This window comes from Zeus faber (assembly GCF_960531495.2).
Source record: "Zeus faber genome assembly, chromosome: 14".
NCBI lineage: Eukaryota > Metazoa > Chordata > Actinopteri > Zeiformes > Zeidae > Zeus > Zeus faber.
The window spans coordinates 27,860,871-27,880,336 of NC_137200.1; the positions used below are offsets into that span (position 1 = coordinate 27,860,871).

A 19,466-nucleotide genomic window follows, 5' to 3' on the forward strand; every position below is an offset into this window, starting at 1 on the left:
GTGTGAATACTGCAAACAACGTCTCAGACAATATTTATGGAAATACTCTTTTAGATTTTAGGAGGCGGTGACCAAGATAACCCACCTGGGGACTACCAACACAAATGACTGTTTTCTGAAGTGACGCCGTCTCGCGTCTCCACCTCATACAAACTTGTGACGCTTCCTTAACTTTTGATTGGGAGGTCAAGACGCGTGTTAAAAACTGAATATAAAGGTTGAAAAGTCACGAAATGTTCACCATTTTGCTCACACTCAAATCCTCATTTGTTCTATTGAAATGTAAAAATATTTGTTATTTGTACGACGAAATAACGAATTGTTCCTTGAAGAGACGCGACGAGGCGGAGGTGACGTCATTTAAACTTAATGAAAAGATCAATTTAAAGCTGCTCTTCTGCGAGGGCCTGTAATGTGAAGAAACTCTTGAGATTCCTTTTTTATTCTTATCTCCTAAAATGTGTTTGTTAGACAGACAGACCGACATAGACAGACAATTCAGCAATCTTCATATTAAACCACAGCAGACGCCGCTCTGCACCAGAACATGATTTATTGTAGAAAAGAAGGAAGGAGGAATAATCACACGTTTACAGGAAGTGAGCGATCGCCGCGGCGACGACAATAGCATCATAACACTCTTTGTTCTGTACAAAGTAAAAACATTAATATTGTAATATCATAACCATAACTGCATTGCACTGAGTAAATAGTACTGGCCCAATAGTTACTGCATTCATAGGAAATACCTCAATGGAAAGATGGAGGGACTGGAGAGACAGACAGACCGAGAGACAGACCGGCTGAGAGGCCGACAGACAGGCTGAAATACAGACAGGCTGAGAGACAGACAGACAGACAGACAGGCTGAAATTCAGACAGGCTGAGAGACAGACAGACAGGCCGAGAGACAGACAGAGACAGTCTTTAAGTTACTCTCCATGCAACAGAAATGGGGCCATTTTTTTCCCTCCAAGAAATAAAGAAAGAACTGTTTGAATATGAATAAAAAACATCAAACCAACAGAACAGGGGGCGCGGGGGGTTTCACATTATCTAGTCAGTGTTAAAAATAGAAATTCACCCTTTAACATTAACTCTGCACTTTGACTATATACACATATGTACACAAAGTTTCTGTTAATCTTCTGCTTCGCCGTACATTTCAACATTTCCTTCCTTCCTTTTTTTTTTTATTTTTTTTTTTACAAAAAGAAAGGAAATTTGCGATAAGATTTTTATAGAAACACGTCGAGATGTGCTTAGCGTTGCTCCTCCCGAGCCTTTGGATCCCGGACGACAAACAGACGGAAAGACGGACGAAAAGAAAGTTTAACGACACAAGGACGACAGGAAAAGGACAAATCAGCCTCAAATGAACGTCAAATATGTTTCAACTGGTTCAAGAAATGTCCTGTCAACTGTGATGAACAGAAGAACCATCGTACTTCAGTCTGTTTAGCAGAAAGAAATATGATTTTCCAGAGCAGGAAAACCCAGGTTCAGAAGTTAAAACCCCGCTCCAGGATTTGGACCCCCAACCCAGTGGATTTGACCCAGAGCTCCGGCTTCAGGGCTGGAGCTAAAACCTGGCAGGACATATTGCTTCCTGGACCTGGAATTTCCTTCATCTGTTTTTTTTTTTTTTTTAATTATTATTATTATTATTTTTTTTGGAATCGACAAAAAATCCAACGACTCTTTTTTTTTGTATTTTTGTTTTTTTTTGTTTTGTTTTTTCATTTTCACGCAGGCGAAGCTTTCGGCCCAGAAACAAGACGGTTGACCGCTAACGGGGGGATGCAGGAGGACTCCATAAGCCGCCGAGCGCTCGCTAAGCCCTTATTTCAAATATTAAAATAGATTGTATGTTGTGTGCTTCGTGTTTCAGCAGCTCAGCGTTTTACTCAGATTCCTGGATTTTTTTTTTTTTTTCCCCCTCTTCCCAAAGGAGATATTTTTTTACAAGTTTTAATTTGTGGCTGAATCTAAAATCAAGATTCTTAAAGAAAACTTAAAAAGCAGATTGAAGTGTCTCCGGTCCTCGGTGCAGAGCTAAGCTCAGAACAGCGAGTTGGGATGTTTTGCATTCTGCTGCATAACCAAGAAACGTGCACGTGGAGCCGTGCGCGTGGAGTCGTGCACGTGGAGTCGTGCACGTGGAGCCGTGCACGACAGCAGCGTCACAGGCTGGATCTCAGGTCCGGGTTTCAGGTCCAGGTTCAGGAAGGTTTAGCGTTAAAATATTTAACATGAAAAATACGTTTTAAAGACAAACGCATGAGTTTCTAAAAGGAGGCGGGACCTGGTGAGGCCACTTCCTGGAAAACAGGACGTGTCTGATGATGTCATCATAGACGTAGCACCTCGATTAAAGGAGTTATGGGTTTAATTTATTTTGGTGAGGTTTTCCACAACTTTCCCTCAGTGCTGAAAATGGGTGGAATTCTCCTTTAATACCCAATGGGGAAACAACTGGGCTAAAATAACTGATGACCCTTGCAGGAAAGTTCCTGCATATTTATATTAATATGTATTCATATCTGAACTTCCTGTATATTAATTTCTGAACTTCCTGTGAACAGAGCACAGAAGGGTCGTTTCCTAAATTCGCACCCTGTCAATAAAATGTTATTGTCCCGACGTGGAGAAATTGAAGGGAGATTTCTGTTTCCAGTAAGCAATTGTAACGGGGGGGGCGATCAAAAAAAAAAAAAAAAAAAAAAATAGAAATTGCTAAAGTTCACAGTCTGGTAGCTTCCTTCAGAGGAGCAAGAAACAGGAAGCAGGGAACAGGTAGCACGTAAGAAGCAGGGGGCGGGAAAAAGGAGCGGGACACAGAGCATGAAAAAGGAATCAAGAGAGCAGGAAGAAGGATGCGGGAGCAGGAAGTGGGGAAACAGGAAGTGGGGAACAGAAGGTGGGGAACAGGAAACCGGAAGTTGCCGCATCATGACATAGCTTCGGCGGCGCAGCGACGGGTAACAGGAAGAGGCAAACAGGAAACAGGGAGTGGGGGGGCCCAGAAGCAGGAAGTGGTTACATCATGACGTGGCGGCGGCGGTGCAGCGACAGGTGGTCGGAGCGGGAGAAGGAGCGGTCACACTCTGTGCAGCGGAACGGTTTGATGCCCGTGTGCTTCCTGAAGTGACGCGTCAACTCGTCCGAGCGCGCAAAACGCCACGTGCAACCGTCCCACGTGCACTGGTACGGCTTCTCACCTGGGAGGGAGGGAGGGAGAGTATTTAGTTTTACTGTCAGTGTACAGGCGGACGGACAGAGAGACGGAGGGGCGGAAAGACAGACAGAAAGACAGGCTGGTAGGCAGACAGGACAGACGGACGTACCAGTGTGGATCCTGCGGTGGGCCTTGAGGTGGGAGCTCTTGGTGTAAACCTTCTTGCAGCCTTCGTAGTCGCACATGTGGATCCTCCGGCGCTTCACGTCCGGAGAGTCGGGGTCTACGGGCTCCAGGTCAGCCGAGGACCTGGGAGGAGGGTAGAGGGGGAGGCTTTATTTCTGCTTTCATTTTTCTTTGCAAATCCATCCGTCCCCACCTCTCCGATTGGACTTTAACATGAATCATCATGGATGGAGCACACGGCCACCAGGGGGCAGTACACATTCCACTGCGTTCACTGTACCTCTCCCTCGCTCTCTTTTACGTAACCTTGTTTACACCCAATTCTTGGGAAGCCCTGCCCAGCAACACACACACACACACACACACACACACACACACACACACACACACACACACACACACACACACACACACACACACACACACACACACACACACACACACACACACACACACACACACACGTCTAACGTCTGTTAGAGATCTCAGTGAAACAGACACGCCTGCTGGGTGTGGTACCAACACACACACACAGCGCCACCCACCCTAACACATACACACATAAGCACGACCAGTCTACTGTAACACAGTGAACACAATTTACAAGCAAGATATTTTATATATATATATATATATATATATATATAGTACAGACACACACACACACGCACACACGCACACACACGCACACACACTTCCTGTGCAAAACTTACTTGCTACCAGTGTACTATCTAGCACATAGTCTATCCGGTTCAGTTCCTGTGTATTTATATTTTAGGGTATCAGAGAGTTAAATGTAAGGTTTTAAGACCTTTTTAAGAGAGGTGGTCGCCCGTGGCGACGATCATTACTAACAGACAGCGGCCATCATTCAGAAATAACTGACCACTGGATGCCGCTAGTGACCAATCAGAATCCAGTATTCCACATCGCCGTGGAATAAGACTATTTAACCACTTTTAAATAGTCTGGATTTTTCCGCGAGTGTTGGCCATCTATGCACTTTTACATGATGTGTTATCATCAAACTATCAAACGTGTGTGCGTGTTGCATTTCTTACAATTTACAGTGTGTGTGGGTGTGTGTTACAGCGTGCTTGTTACAACATGTGTGGATAGTGTGTGTGCATAGTGTGTGTGTATGTGTTACCCCGGCTCTGCGGTGCTGAACGACTCGGTTCCACTTTCTGCATCGCTGTCACTCTGATACTGAACTGGAGATGCAGAGCCTGGTTGAATGCGAACTGAGGGGGAGAGAGGGAGGGGGAGAGGGGGGAGAAACACACACACACACTCAGTCACAGTAATAGTCCCCTAACCCCAACCCTAACCATTAACTAGTCCCATCAATAGTTGCAAGTACTCACATTAACTAGTCGCCGTAGTGGTTAATTATTATTGCATTAGTAATCAATGGTCATATTAAGGAGTCACATTACTAGTAAAATGTATACTTGCATCAAGTATTCAAATTAAAAGTGACATTATCTAGTTCTCTCACGTCAAAGCAAAATACTGGATAAACAGCAGCAGGACTTTATAAATAAACTGGACCTGAAACCAACATGGCCGACAGCAACCATTGACAGTATTTCTAATGTCATTTAGAAATGAGTACTGTAGTACAGCGAGTACTGGGAATACTGGGAGCACTGGGAGAACAGTGGTGCTGGGACTACTGGGGTACAGGGACAACTGGGAGTACTGGGAGTACTGGGGTACTGAGAATACTGCGAGTACTGTGGTACTGAGACTATTGTGGTAGTGGGACAACTGTGGTTTTGGGACTACTGTGAGCACTGTGGTACTGAGACTACTTTAGTACTGGGGGTGCTGGAACTACTGTGGTGCTAGAACTACTGTGGTACAGGGACTACCGGGAGCACTGGACTTACCCGAGCCCTCTGAGCGGCCATCACTGCCTATCAGCGGCACGGTGATGGCTGCCGTGGCCATGGCGTCACTCGGCATGGTGGTGTAGACGACGGGCAGCGACTGCACCACCACGGGGATGGTCTGCAGCTGCCCCCTGCTGGCCAGGCTGACTGACGGCAGCGTGTGGATCACATGCAGGATCTGCTGGCCCCCGGCACCCTGCGTGGCCAGGATGGAGCCTGGGGAGAGCACCTGAGGGGGGAAGGAGGGAGGTGAGGTGAGGAGGAGGTGGAGGAGGAGGGGGGAGGGAGGGAGGGAGGGAGGGAGGAGGTGAGTGAGGGGCAAGGATGAAGGAGGAGAGAAGTAAAGAGAAGGCAGGATGGAGAGGAGGAGGAGGGATGGCGGTAGAGGTAAGGAGAGTGTCAAAGTATGTGTGAGAGTAATTTCATTGTGTGTACGTGGTTCAGTGTGTACGTGTGTGTGTACCATGGAGCCTAGGGACTGCACGGCAGCGGGGATGGGTGTGGCCGACAGGCTGAGTGGGGCTGGGTTGGCCGTGCTGGTCGCCGTGGAGACGGGCAGCGACAAGGGGCGGGGCTTGTTGAGCGACAGGTCCACGGGCTCCATCTGGTCGTCTAAGGGGGTGGAGTCAGTGGAAGGGGCGGGGCTCGTGCTGGGGCCAGGCTCTGTCTTAAAGGAGCGCGACTCCGCTTTGACCTTCGTCGCGGACTGAGGAAGAGGAGCTGAGTCGGCTCCGCCCACCTGGATGAACGGGAGGAGTTTGGAGGGGAGGAGGGAAGAGGAGAGGAGGAGAAAGGAGGTGGAGAGGAGCAGAAGAGAGGAGCACGAGGAGAGGAGGAGAGGAGGAGAAGAGGAGAGGAGATGAAACGTAGAGAGAGAAAATAGGTTAGTGTGAATGGGGGGGGCGGGGGCGTAGGGCCTACAGTTGCCATGGAAACTAGGAGCCATCAGCTGACTGTATTTGGTCACCATGAAAACTCCCCCATCCCTCTTTTTCCTCTGATCTGTTTACCTCGTCCTGCCCCACCCACCCATCCACCACCTACCTTCTCCATCATTCTGCCCCACCCACGCATCCACCACCTACCTTCTCCATCATTCTATCTCTCTGACTTAGCTCCACCCCTCACCTGATCCCCTCCCATACTATTCTGCATCACTTCTCCCTGTCTCTCCTCCTCCTCCTCCTCCTCCTCCTCCGATGGGCTATGTGGAGTGAAACTATTATACTATTAAATTAACTACCATAGTTTATTCTGACACCACGCTCCCTCCTCCACCCTGAAGGGCGGAGACATCACACCGATCCACCCTAAAGGGGGGGGGGGGGGCTACACCCACCTACTGCACACCCCACCCAGCCACACACACAAACCCCACCCAAACACACAAACCCCACCCACACCCACACCCACACCCACACACACACACACACACACACACACACACACACACACACACACACACACACACACACACACACACACGTCTCTGTCAGATGAAGCTTCACATTTCTTAAAGCTGCATTCAAGTGAAACTCTGTATTTTTAAACCTTATTTATCACTGGGGTCAAGCAGGGTGATCGGCAACAGAATCTTTTGAATTGATCCATTATTGATCAGCTTCTGCCGAGCTAGGATACATCATAAAAGTTCTCTCCGTGATGGAGGGAGGGAGACTATTTATTTCCATCTGAATGGACAGAATGCAGAACCTAAAATCAGATTTCCATCTCAAGCGACGACGGTGGGAATGGAGATTCAGACTGTAATTAACCCTTTGTGGTCCTGCAGAGCCCAGTAGAAGTACACAGTAGCAGTAGACAGTAGCAGTGCACAGTTGAAGTACACAGTCAAAGTACACAGTGAAGCAGTACTCTGCTATGAAGAACACTCTTGGTTTCCTGAAAGCACCACACCCTTCCAGAGCGTTCCCTCTCCGCCCAAACCTTTAAACCCCTTACCGTCAGTCATTTCCCTCAGGAGGAGGAAGGAACACTGGCGCAGCTAAACTTGACATAGACGATCATTTAATTGAAAAGCGAAAACAAACACTGGATTGAAAAATATAAATCATAAAAGCAGAACTGTACATACAGTTAAAGAAAAAGAGTACTGTACTGTACTGTTCTGTCTGTACTGTGTTGCAGCCCAAAACTCCTAAAATCCCGGGATGTTCTCACTACCCCCTAAACATTGAGGGTGCATCCTAAATATGGAAATGCATCCTAAACGTGACGGGTACATCCTTAATATTGAGGGTGGAGCCTAAACCTGGAGGAAGCATCCTCAATGTGGAGGGTGCTCCGTAAACCTGGATGTGGCATCCCAACGATGGAGGGTACATAGTTTGGTGTCTGGGCTGACTGGACTGACCAGATATCTCAGCGTGCACTTCAACAAAGCTGCTGCAACGGACAGAGCTGGACAGTTTGTGCTTCCTCCCAACCCGAGACCCTCTGTCCTGCCACGAGACCCTCTGTCCCACCACGAGGTCCTCTGTCCTCTGTCCCACCCAGAAACCCTCTGTCCCACCACTAGACCCTCTGTCCCAACACTAGACCCTCTGTCCCACCCAGAGACCCTCTGTCCCACCCAGAGACCCTCTGTCCCACCATACATCCCTCAGTCCCACCACGAGGTCCTCAGTCCCACCACTAGACCCCTTCTCCCACCCAGAGACCCTCTGTCCCACCCAGAGACCCTCTGTCCCACCATACATCCCTCAGTCCCACCACGAGGTCCTCAGTCCCACCACTAGACCCCTTCTCCCACCCAGAGACCCTCTGTCCCACCATACATCCCTCAGTCCCACCACGAGGTCCTCAGTCCGACCACTAGACCCTCCGTCCAACCAGAGAACCTCCGTCCCACCACGAGGTCCTCTGTCCCACCACTAGACCCTCTCTCCCACCCAGAGACCCTCTGTCCCACCCAGAGACCCTCTGTCTCACCATACATCCCTCAGTCCCACCACAAGGTCCTCAGTCCGACCACTAGACCCTCCGTCCAACCAGAGAACCTCTGTCCCACCACGAGGTCCTCTGTCCCACCCAGAGACCCTCCGTCCCACCCAGAGAACCTCCGTCCCACCCAGAGAACCTCCGTCCCACCCAGAGACCCTCCGTCCCACCCAGAGAACCTCCGTCCCACCCAGAGACCCTCCGTCCCACCCCGAAACACCCTGTGCATCAATCCAACCATGTTTGTGCCCCCCTCACCGTGCACTCCATCTCCTCTGGCTCTGCTTTGATCTGGACGGAGGGCATGTCTGTCTCCTCCTCCGCCTCCTTCAGGATCTCCTCCTCTTCCTCCTTCAACGTCTCCTCCTCTCGGCGACGAGGGGCCACCGTCTTCGAGGGCGGGTTGCTCCTGCTCCGAGCCGGACTCCTCAGACGCCTCCTCTGGGCCACGGAGCCTGAAGGCCTCCTCTTCTGCTGCCTGGAGCCCTGCTGGGCCTGGGGACAGGAAGTGGACAGGTAAGCCAGGAAATGGACACCGAAAGTGGACAGGTCAGACACGAAGCTAAGCAGTGAGACAGGAAGTGGGTAGGTCAGACAGGAAGTGGACGGGTCAGATATGAAGTGGAGAGCTAAGACAGGAAGTGGACACAGGAAGTGGAGAGCTCAGACAGGAAGTGGACACAGGAAGTGGAGAGCTCAGACAGCAAGTCAACAGGTTAGACAGGTGAGACAGGAAGTGGGCACAGGAAGTATAGAGCTAAGACAGGAAGTAAAGACAGAAAGTGCAGAGGGGGAGGGGGAATTACTGTTTAAAAATATGTGGTGGGGGAGGGGGAAAGAATTTGAAAGAGAGGGGGAGAGAGAAAGAAAGAGCGAGAGAAAGGGAGGAAAGAAAGAGAAAGGTCGCCCAGAGTTTGGAGGGAAAAACAGAAACAGCAGTTTTACCTTCCAAGTTGAAAAAACAAAACAAAAACAAAACAAAAAAAAACGCTCGAAAAGAAACAAACTCAGAGAGAAAGAAGGAGAGAGAGGAGGCCGAAAAACAAAAGCAGAGTCAGTCTCTGCTCAGTGTGACGAGAAAGAAATAGAGAAAGAGCGAGCGAGGGAGGGAGGAGGGGAAGAAGGGAGGGGCTGATCCCTCCTCTGCTAACAGCAGGACGGCAGCCACACCCTGTTCTGTAAACTGAGAGAGAGACAGACAGAAAGAGAGAGGGGGGGGCAGAGAGTGGGAGGAAGGGAGACGGAGGGAAAGACAGACAGATATAAACTGATAGACGGACGGAGGTTCAACAGCAAAATAAAGGACAGAAATGAAGGGACCAGAAAGTAACTGATGGAGAGGCGGAGCTCTGTTACCACGGTGATCTGGTGTTGTTGTCAGGTCTAAAGTTTAAAGAACAGTTCGAACAGTACAGTAATATTGCACAACAATGTACTGCAGTGTTTGCAGTGGCACTGTCTTCTGACGTTGTACCCTGACGCTGTACTCTCAGGCTGTACTCTCAGGCTGTACCCTCAGGCTGTACCCTGACGCTGTAGCCTCAGGCTGTACCCTGACACTGTACTCCGACGCTGTACTCACAGACTGTACCCTGAAGTTGCGCTCTGAAAATGTACTCTGACGCTGTACTGCACCCTGAACCGTCAATGTACTGCCGTGAAGCAGCACTGATAGTTTTAGGATCAGAAATGCAGTTAGGAACGTTGTACTGCTGCTTGGTTGTATTACAGTTAGTTAATACACTGTATTGAAATCTTTTATTGTTTTTCAGTAGTGTAATACTGTAATAGAATCCAGTAAAAGTTCGAACCAACATTTTTTACAGTATTATAACACTGTAATACAGTATCGTAACATTGTAATAGGTATTCTAACACTGCATTACAGTATTATACTGTAATCAAATAATACAGAATTGTAATGATGCAATACAGTTGTGTGTACAAGTGTGCACTAATATAATACAGTAACATAATTTTAATTTAGTTAGTTTAATTTAGTATTATAACATTGTAATACAGTATTAAAATATAGTATTCTCACACTGTAATACAGTATTATAACACTAATACAGTATTGTAACATTGTAATACAGTATTGTAATATAGTATTGTAACATTATAATACAGTATTGTAATATAGTATTGTCACACTGTAATACAGTGTTGTATCCGTTGTCATATTTTCATGTTTACTGGTCAGTGACGCTGATGTGTTGAATACTGTTTCAAATTCCATTCTGAGGCGTGTCATGCCCCTCCCCCATAGGCTGGGTGTGGCTGCCAACACACACACACACACACACACACACACACACACACACACACACACACACACACACACACACACACACACACACACACACACACACACACACACACACTCCTATTGTTAACACAGACCTCTCTCTGTGTTGCTAAACAAAGGTAAAGCAAATGAAGCTAAGCCACAAACAGCGAGCTAGCTAGATGTAGGCTAACAGCTAACAGCTAGCTCCAGGCTTACGTTATTAGTAATGTAAACATTCTAAAGTTATTCTCAGCATTATGTGTGTGTTTGACTTGAATCCCACGGTGTGACAGCTTGGTGGAGTTAGTACGGCAGGATTAACACGTAAACATATTTTGGTAAAATCTGCCATTTCCCTCCAGGGATGAGCAAAGTATCAGTCGATCGATCAATCTATCGCCAATGATTCAGACGGTGATTTACAAGCTTTAAGAGATCAAATAAAGTTGATTTGTATTGCCCCCGGGTTTACAAATTAAAGAAGTTAAAAGCCGTTTTTTTTGTTGTTTTTTTTTTGTTTGTTTTTTTTAATCGTTGTAAATTATTTTATGATAATTATTATTTCCAGGCATAATTTAGGAAGAAAAAAAAAAACGCAATTCCAACTGATGTGCTTCTCCCGCTCGAAGAAATAGTGATTCGCTCATTAGAGGGGAACGGGTTTCAGTGTGTGTGTGTGTGTGTGTGTGTGTGCGCGTGTGTGTGTGTGTGTGTGTGTGTGTGTGTGTGTGTGTGTGTGTGTGTGTGTGTGTGTGTGTGTGTGTGTGTGTGTGCGTGCGTGCGTGCTCCTCCCACTGAAGAGTTAAACTGGGTGGAGTGGGTGTGACCCCCCACACCCACAGGAAGTGAGGGAGGAGAGGGGGAGGAAAAAAACACAGAGAGAGAGAGAGAAAGTGTTCCATCCCTGGATGGGAAGGAAGGAGAGGCACAGGAGGACGGATGGAGGGAGAGACTTTGCCGTGTATTAAGCTGTGGAACGTTTGCTATTTAACAAATTAACGGATGCTGTTTGACGGAGAGAGAGAGAGAGATCTGGGTCAGCCGCCCCCCCAGCACCCCTCTGGCACTGGGTGTGGAGAACAACCCCCACAACACACACACACACACACACACACACACACACACACACACACACACACACACACACACACACACACACACACACACGTGTGTGTGTGAGTGAATGTGGCCACAGACTCAGATCTTCATCAGTTCTGCTCACATAACATTTTAATTAGAAATAGAACCACTACAAGTATTAATACTACTACTACAACAAATACTATATTTATACTACCCAAAGACTACTACGCAATAGTACAAGTGTACAGAATAAATAAAGTGTTATAAATGAGTAATAATGGCATTTATAAATGCGTTATAAACAAGTTATGAATGCGTTATAAACAAGTTAAAACTACGTTTTAAACGAGTTATAAATATGTTATAAACAAGGTATAAATGCAAGAAATTAACATGTTATAAACAAGTTAGAAATTTGCTTAAATTGGTTACAAATTGGTGATATAAAAGTTATAATTGTGAGTTAAACGCGAGCTCTAAATGTTATAAACCCGTTATAAAGGTGCTATAAACGTGTTATAAACTAGTAATACATTTGCTATGAATTATAATTCAGTTTTGAGTTATAAACAAGGTATAAATGGCTTATGAATAAGTTATAAATGAGTTATATGAGCTATGAGTTATAATTTAATGAGTTTTAAATAAGTTATACATTTGTAATGAAAGTTATGACACACACACACACACACACACACACACACACACACACACACACACACACACACACACACACACACACACACACACACACACACACACACACACACACACACACACACACACACACACACACACACGTTATTACAAGTTATGAATGTGTTGTTAAAGCAGATGGGGGGCCAGAAGGGCCACTTCCCACTGCTGTGTCAAAGTATCAGCGTAAGATCGTCCTTGGAACCCGTCAGGAAAACGCATCCTGTCTCAGTAAAAACCGTAATAGAAGTAACTGAGAGAAAACTGTTTATTCACCATTCATCTATTTATATACTGCAGTTACTATTATCCAACTTGTGTGTCTGGGTGTGTTTTCTGTCCTTATTGGAACAGAATCACTCTTTCATTTAGTTTACAGAAAAAAAAAAAAAAGAAGTGAAGGTCTGCTGTCCTTATCAGCACCACACCCTGCTGCCGCAGCACACACACACACACACACACACACACACACACACACACACACACACACACACACACACACACACACACACACACACACACACACACACACACACACACACACACACACACACACCTTTAGTTAAACATTAATACTCTAAAAATCTAAAAGTCAAATTCATCCGCCTGTCAACAGGCATGGCCCCGCCCTCCCAAACCAACAGCCAATAAGAAAGTAGCACAGATAAATGATAGAACCAGCTGCAGGAGACAGAGAGCTCAGAGGGACAGACAGCGAGAGGGATAGACAGCCAGAGGGGGACAGATAGCTCAGGAGGACAGACAGCAGGAGGGCGGACAGCGAGAGAAAGAGACAGCGAGGGAGGGACGCTGGGTGAGAGGAATGACAGAATAAGTGTTTAACAAAACTTCTCATTAAGGAAGAGAAAGAAAAGAGGGATAAATGAGAGAGTGTGTGTGCGTGTGTTAGTGTGTGTGTGTGTGTGTGTGTGCGCGCCACAATCATTAACCAGGGAAAGAATGCCATCACCATGGCAACCATGGCTCCCCTGCCAAAATGGCTGCCACATTGGAGAGAGGGGTGGGGGTGGGGAGGGCGTGGCCGAGGGTGTGTGCTGGAGATTAGCACTGAGCTAACCAGCTGGAGAGGTGAGACAGGGGGGAGAGGGAGGGACGGGGAGGGAGAGAAAGAGAGAAACATGGAGGGGGAGACATAGACAGGGAGACAAGAGAGCGAGACAGGGAGACAAGAGAGAGAGACAGGGAGACAAGAGAGAGAGACAGGGAGGGGAAGAGAGACTGCAAAGTCGACAACCAACAGAAACAAATGAAGTGTGATAAACTTAAATCCTCTACAAGAATGAATGAAGTGTGACGGAGGAGTGGAAAAAAGACGGAAGGAGGGAGGGAGAAACTTGGAAAGAGAGAGAGAGAGAGAGAGAGAGAGAGAGAGAGAGAGAGAGAGAGAGAAGGGGGGCATTAGAGGAGGAGAATGGAGGAACAAGGCTCCCGTAAGGGAGACGAGAAAGAGGACGCGTTGTAAACTATTGTCACAACGAGTCCATTCTGTCACAGCAGCTGGTCACATGACGCCCCGTCGAACGCTCACTGGACACATTGTCTCCTGCAGGAGGTGCTGCGGCCACGCCCCTTTTTGTCCCTCTCACCCGGAGTCACGGGAGACGGTCCATCCCAGTACGTAGCATCATTTAAAACAACAGACATCGTTTAACTGGCCACCAAGACCCGGCAACACACCCAACGCGCTTAAATAACTTAAACCCCTCTGCAGCCAAACGCTGAGCTAATAGAGTTTACAGATAAGCACAGAACAGTCTTCCTTCCATTTGTTTTCTTGTCCCATCACAGCAGTGACTAACCCTACCCCTACCAAGCAGCACCTCATAAAAACAAATGCATGTCATGCAGCTATCCCGCCATTCAGCCGTCCACCCGTCCACGCAGCCTCCCGTCCACGCAGCCTCCCGTCCACGCAGCCTCCCGTCCACACAGCCACCCGTCCAACATTCCCTGCAGTCATCGCCATCCATCCACGCAGCCATCCATCCATGCAGCCACCCATCCACCCGACCACACAGTCATCGCCATCTGTCCACGCAGCCATCCGTCCACGAAGCCATCCCATCCACGCAGCCATCCCATCCACGCAGTCATTCCTCCACGCAGCCATGCAGCGTCCAGTGCTTCCCTCTGACTTAACATTATAAAAGCTTCTTCTTGTGTCTATAAATACCCTGCCACCCCAAGGCCAGAGATGCAGAAAGACTCCAACAACACCAACTCAAACGCTGCGGCTTCTGGTCCAGAACCAAGATGGCGGCCCACCGGACCCCACAGCAAGCGTAGGGTGAACTGGTCAAATGAATCCTCGTCAAACCAAAAAGAGTTAAAACTGTTTATTTGATCAGGAACCAGATTGACTCTCACACACACACACACACACACACACACACACACACACACACACACACACACACACACACACACACACACACACACACACACACACACACACACACACACACACACACACACACACACAGCGTCAGATCCCTTTTGATCAAAGTTTGTTCTGTGTTCAAGTTAATCATTGCCCGTTGTGCAGCAGATTCTCTCACATTATCTTTCTATCTACCTCCACCAACGTGTCAATAGAGACGATTGTTCCTTGATAACGTGTCCTCTGGGGCAAATTCACAAAGAAACTGATCGCGGCCGCTAATAGCACCATGAATTGCGCTTCCATTGCGCCCACTATCACGCCATTTTTGTGTCCGATTCACAAAAGACATTGCGCTATAAAGTTTTGCTGCTGGGTGCAATTTGCCCTTGAATTGCGGCAGCAGTTATCCAGGTGGCAAAGTAAATGATCCGTGCGTCAGCGGGAGGGGGTCTCCATACAAAAAATGAATACAAAATGCATCTTCATCAATCTGAATAAACAACAGTGAAGACTGATTTGTGTGATTTGTGTGCTTTCCCAATTTCATTGTAATTTGTTGAGTAAAAGAAAGGCTGGTGTTCGACTGGCTGTCATGGGCGTGCCAAACATCTCAAACCCCTCTCCCGTTCCATATTTAATATACATTGTAAAGACAGATGGTGCCGTGGGTATTTTTTTCTCTATTAAAATGCTGTAGCCAAATAAATGACCTCGTGAAAAAAAAAAACCCGACGTAACTAGCCTCGCCGCCCGTCCCTTAAAATAAAGACTTGTCCTCATTGGAGAGACATAAAACGACGTGTCCCTTATTTCAGCGGTAGTTTAAGGGACGTTTACATTTTTTAAAAACAGCTTAATCATGAACAGTTACGCAGTGGTCTGGGTGTCCACTTCCCTTGGATCAGTGCCATTGGGAGCATATCTTCCCTTCTATTGGCTGGCGGGGTGTGACCGCACCTTAAGGCTTTCAAGGGCAGAACGAGACGGGATGAGAGGCGTCCAAAGAGAGAATTTTAGGTAAGCCTTAAAAATAAATAAACTAAAAATGATATCACTCTCCCTGGTGAGCGATGAGAACTGAATAACCGTTGCCCGGTAACGTCAAGATTTGGACCATTGTACCGTATCTAAGAATGGTATTCAATAAGATAACAAGCGCAGTGTAGCTCTGTATGTTTAGAAACTTCCACCGAGGAAAATGTGTTTTCCTGACAAATTGATTGACTGAAATAGGGATTGTCATTATATCTGATCCTTATCACCCAATTACAAAACGATTCAAATTCAGGGGCAACTTTGTCAGTCCTGGGAACCATCGGCTGATGCATGGTCGGCAACCATCTAAAACGTTAGTATCAGACCTTGGAATAATTATAATACTATTTTTGATATTTAATACTTTTCAATACGCAAGCCGCTCTGTGATTATGCAATTTCCGTTTCTGTCGTTTATTCTGCACTTTATTCCACCATTTCTGGAGCTTGAAGATTCCCAAAGTTTGTGAAAACAATGAGTTAAGTTTACTGCGAGTGATGCCCTAGGGGGCCTAGGGGGGCCCCCTAGGGCATCAGGGTCTTGCGGACGGAACCTGGCTGCTTCCCAGGGTGCCATGCATGTGGGTGTGGCCCCAAAAAGGGGACTACTGGCCCTTTAAAAACTAAGATGGCGTCCTAAAAGCTGCAGGACCTGCTCCTGTGTGGAAGAAAATTTGTGCCGTCATGTTTGAACTTCTTTGAATTCATAACATTTCATTTCGTAATATTTGACTTTTAAAACAAGGTATTTGAATGAATTTGTTTTGAATGTATCTCTTTGAAATTCAAATATGACATTTCAAGTTTTTTCTATTTCAATTTTTTTATTTTTTTCGAAAAAATTCTGATCGAAAAAAAATCCAGTTGCAGATATTCCAAAAACTATAGTCAGGTGGCTTGAATTCAAGCGGTCAAACTCGGATCGGAAAATTAAGAACAAAAAATATAAAATTTCAAAACCGGCATCCAGGTTCCCAAGGACAGCCAGGTACAGTTAGCAGCCACTGGGAATGTCCACCCCCAGCCGGACATATCCATTCATTCCATTCAGCTAGACGCGGACCTGTCACCCGCCGGTCAAGGACCAGCCGGTCAAGGACCAGCCGGCCAGTCGGGACGTCCACATCCGCAGAAGCCATCGAGCCCGAGCGCAATCAACCCAGAGCGCCGCCCGTCGACCCCGTTCCGTCCCCGTCGCGTTGATTCGTCCATACGGTGCCGAGGTGGTGACGTAGCTTCAGGCCAACCAGGAAGTCAGCGTCGCCCCGGTCCCCTCGACACTCAACGCCTCTTTTAGGATTTTTGAAGCGTGAACGGCATCGCCAGAAGTAAAAAGCTGACATCGGGCCATAAACGAACCGCGCCACCGTGGCATGACTTGAGGGTCACCACCACGAAGCTTCCCGCTCGGAGTTAGGTTTTGTGCGCTCACCTCCTCTACAAAAAGCCTAGAAAGTTTGAGTGAGAATAGAAAAGATTTTCAGCGAGAGATCATTCAGCCACGTGTTAGCCACCGCCTTTTCTTTTTTATAAGACTCTTAAAAGCTTCGAAATTAACGCGTGGGGGTATTGACTGACGCGTTGTATGTCGTAGAACAAAATGTGACGACCTATTAAGCTCGTGTTAACCCCATTGAAAAACCCATTGACTTCGGGACGAGGGAACCGGAAGTGCGGAAATACCAACTCACTTGCGGTTTTGGGGTCATTCCCTCAGCGCTCTATTCACACCGACTCCGCCTCCACCTGCAAAACTTGAGTGACCCCCCCCCGCCCATGTGATAGAAAGATTTCGCAAATTGTCAAAATAAAATTTGTTTTAAATAACGGGATGCCGCGAAACTTGGCGTTCAATATTTTAACTGAATATTTTTTTAATTGTAACACGTGACTGACAGGTGGAGCTCTGATTGGCCAGCACTGCGTCTACCTGCCCAGATACCCCTGGTAACTCGGATGATGGCTATTGTTGTTTTTTTCGCGCTTAATTTTCCAAATTGGAGCCACTCCAACACAGTTGTTTTTTTTTGGGGGGGGGGGGGGTTCTAAACATTTAGGGGGGAAAAAACTCCTTTAAATGTCAGATTTGGATTTCAAAGGTGAATTCAAAGCGAATGGGTGAACACACCTGGCCTTAAAAGGTGGTGTTTGAAAGCAGTTTGAATCTCAATACATTAAAAAAATGAAATGGCTTAAAAAACATTCGAAATATGATGGCACTTATTTGCTTGCATATACTCCTGACTGAGATCACAGTGCACTTTATACTGAACGGGGGGTTGGGGGTTGGGGGTGGAGGGGAGAGAGAGGGGGAGAGAGAGAGAGAGAGAGAGAGAGAGAGAGAGAGAGAGAGAGAGAGAGAGAGAGAGAGGGCTCCATCCAGTTTCACTTTGAGCAGTCAGGTTGACAACACACAGACATTATCCCTCGGCGCGGAGACACAGACTGGTTCCCAATAGAACGCTAGAATAAAACTCAGTTTAACCCCAAATTAAACGTGTCCTCCTTCTGCAAAATGAGCGTCCGTTGTGCGTTGGAGCCGCAGGAGAACACGATACGTGCAGGGGAGAGACTTACTTTCCTGCTCCGGGTCTCCGTGTGCATCTCGGTGCGAGCGGCTGCAGCCGGCCGGAGGTGGAGGAGGGCGGGGGTCGGTCGGGTTCTGGGTGTAGCTCTCTGAATAACAACTGTGCTGGGTGGGGTTGGAACTTGGGCGGGGGGCGCAGTTTCCACCTTCACAGTCCCCGGACGGATCGGATCAGATCGGATCGGCGTGTCTTGGCGGAGTCCTTCCAGATCATCGTCGAGGCGTCTCTTCTCGGCGTCCCCCCACCCCACACCACCCCCCACCCCCCCTGGATGTGGCGTGGTTCAGGGTTGGGCTCCGTCTCTGTGCCGCTCCCTCCGCCTGTGACCCCACCCTGCGTCCCCACCCCTCATCTCTGCCACTCAGGCGGAGGGTGCAGCCCTGCGCGCAGCCTGCCACCTGATCCCGGCTCACAGGGTCCCGGATCCGCATGCATGCATGTATGTATGCACGGGGCTGTGTGCACGCTTTATCCTGCTCTAACCTGCTCTGGCTGCAGGATAAAGCGTGCACACAGCCCCGGTGCGTGCACACAGCCCCGGTGCGTGCACACAGCCGCGGTGCGCAGAGTGCATGTGCAGGGCTGGAGGGGACAGGTTCATGTGAGCACATGAGGGCTGATTGAGTTTTTTTCTTATTTTACTGAAATTAAGTGCATTTCCTTATATTTTCCTACACGTAACATCAGCTGGGAGAGGAAGGAGGCGATGGAACCGGAAGTGGGTGTGGCAGACGGACGGTTGGCCACACCCTTTCTGCCGAACAGGGTGTGGCGCGCAGACATAGTTTCCTTAAAGGTACACGATCAAAAATACACTGCTGCATTTTGGAAAAGTATATTTATAACAAAAAATATAGTCCCTGGAAGCTCCGTTTACATTTTCATCCATTTACATTTTCAGGAAATAGACTAAATAAATAAGATAAAGATAGTGTCTTTAATAATACTATCTATCTATCTATCTATCTAAAAACACAATGCCAAGGGAAAAAAACAAGTGAAAGACAAGACCATGACATGTTTGTACCAAATGTGTACTACACTAAAAGGTTTTATTGAAATCATCTAGTGTGCTAATCTAATGTGGCAGGTCAAAGACCGGCTCGCAATAGAGGAATAACCAGTTGATTAAGCACAAAATAAAGGA

At 47.4% G+C, this 19,466-nt stretch overlaps 1 protein-coding gene across 2 annotated transcripts; it reads right to left on the bottom strand.

The window, feature by feature from the left end:
• Positions 1-545: 545 nt before the first annotated feature.
• klf8 (Kruppel like factor 8) lies at positions 546-18,512 on the bottom strand. 2 transcript variants are annotated; one of them, XM_080014297.1, is made up of 7 exons: positions 18,309-18,512; positions 8,482-8,718; positions 5,726-6,001; positions 5,260-5,491; positions 4,515-4,608; positions 3,348-3,487; positions 546-3,221 (listed from the first exon to the last, which is right to left on the bottom strand). In XM_080014297.1, exons 1-7 carry the CDS (start codon positions 18,333-18,335, stop codon positions 3,040-3,042), a joined length of 1,188 nt encoding a protein of 395 aa, XP_079870423.1. In that variant the 5' UTR covers positions 18,336-18,512; the 3' UTR covers positions 546-3,039. The 2 variants fall into 2 exon arrangements, with proteins under 2 accessions (XP_079870423.1, XP_079870424.1); XM_080014298.1 differs by lacking the exon at positions 5,726-6,001.
• Between the last annotated feature and the right edge of the window lie 954 nt (positions 18,513-19,466).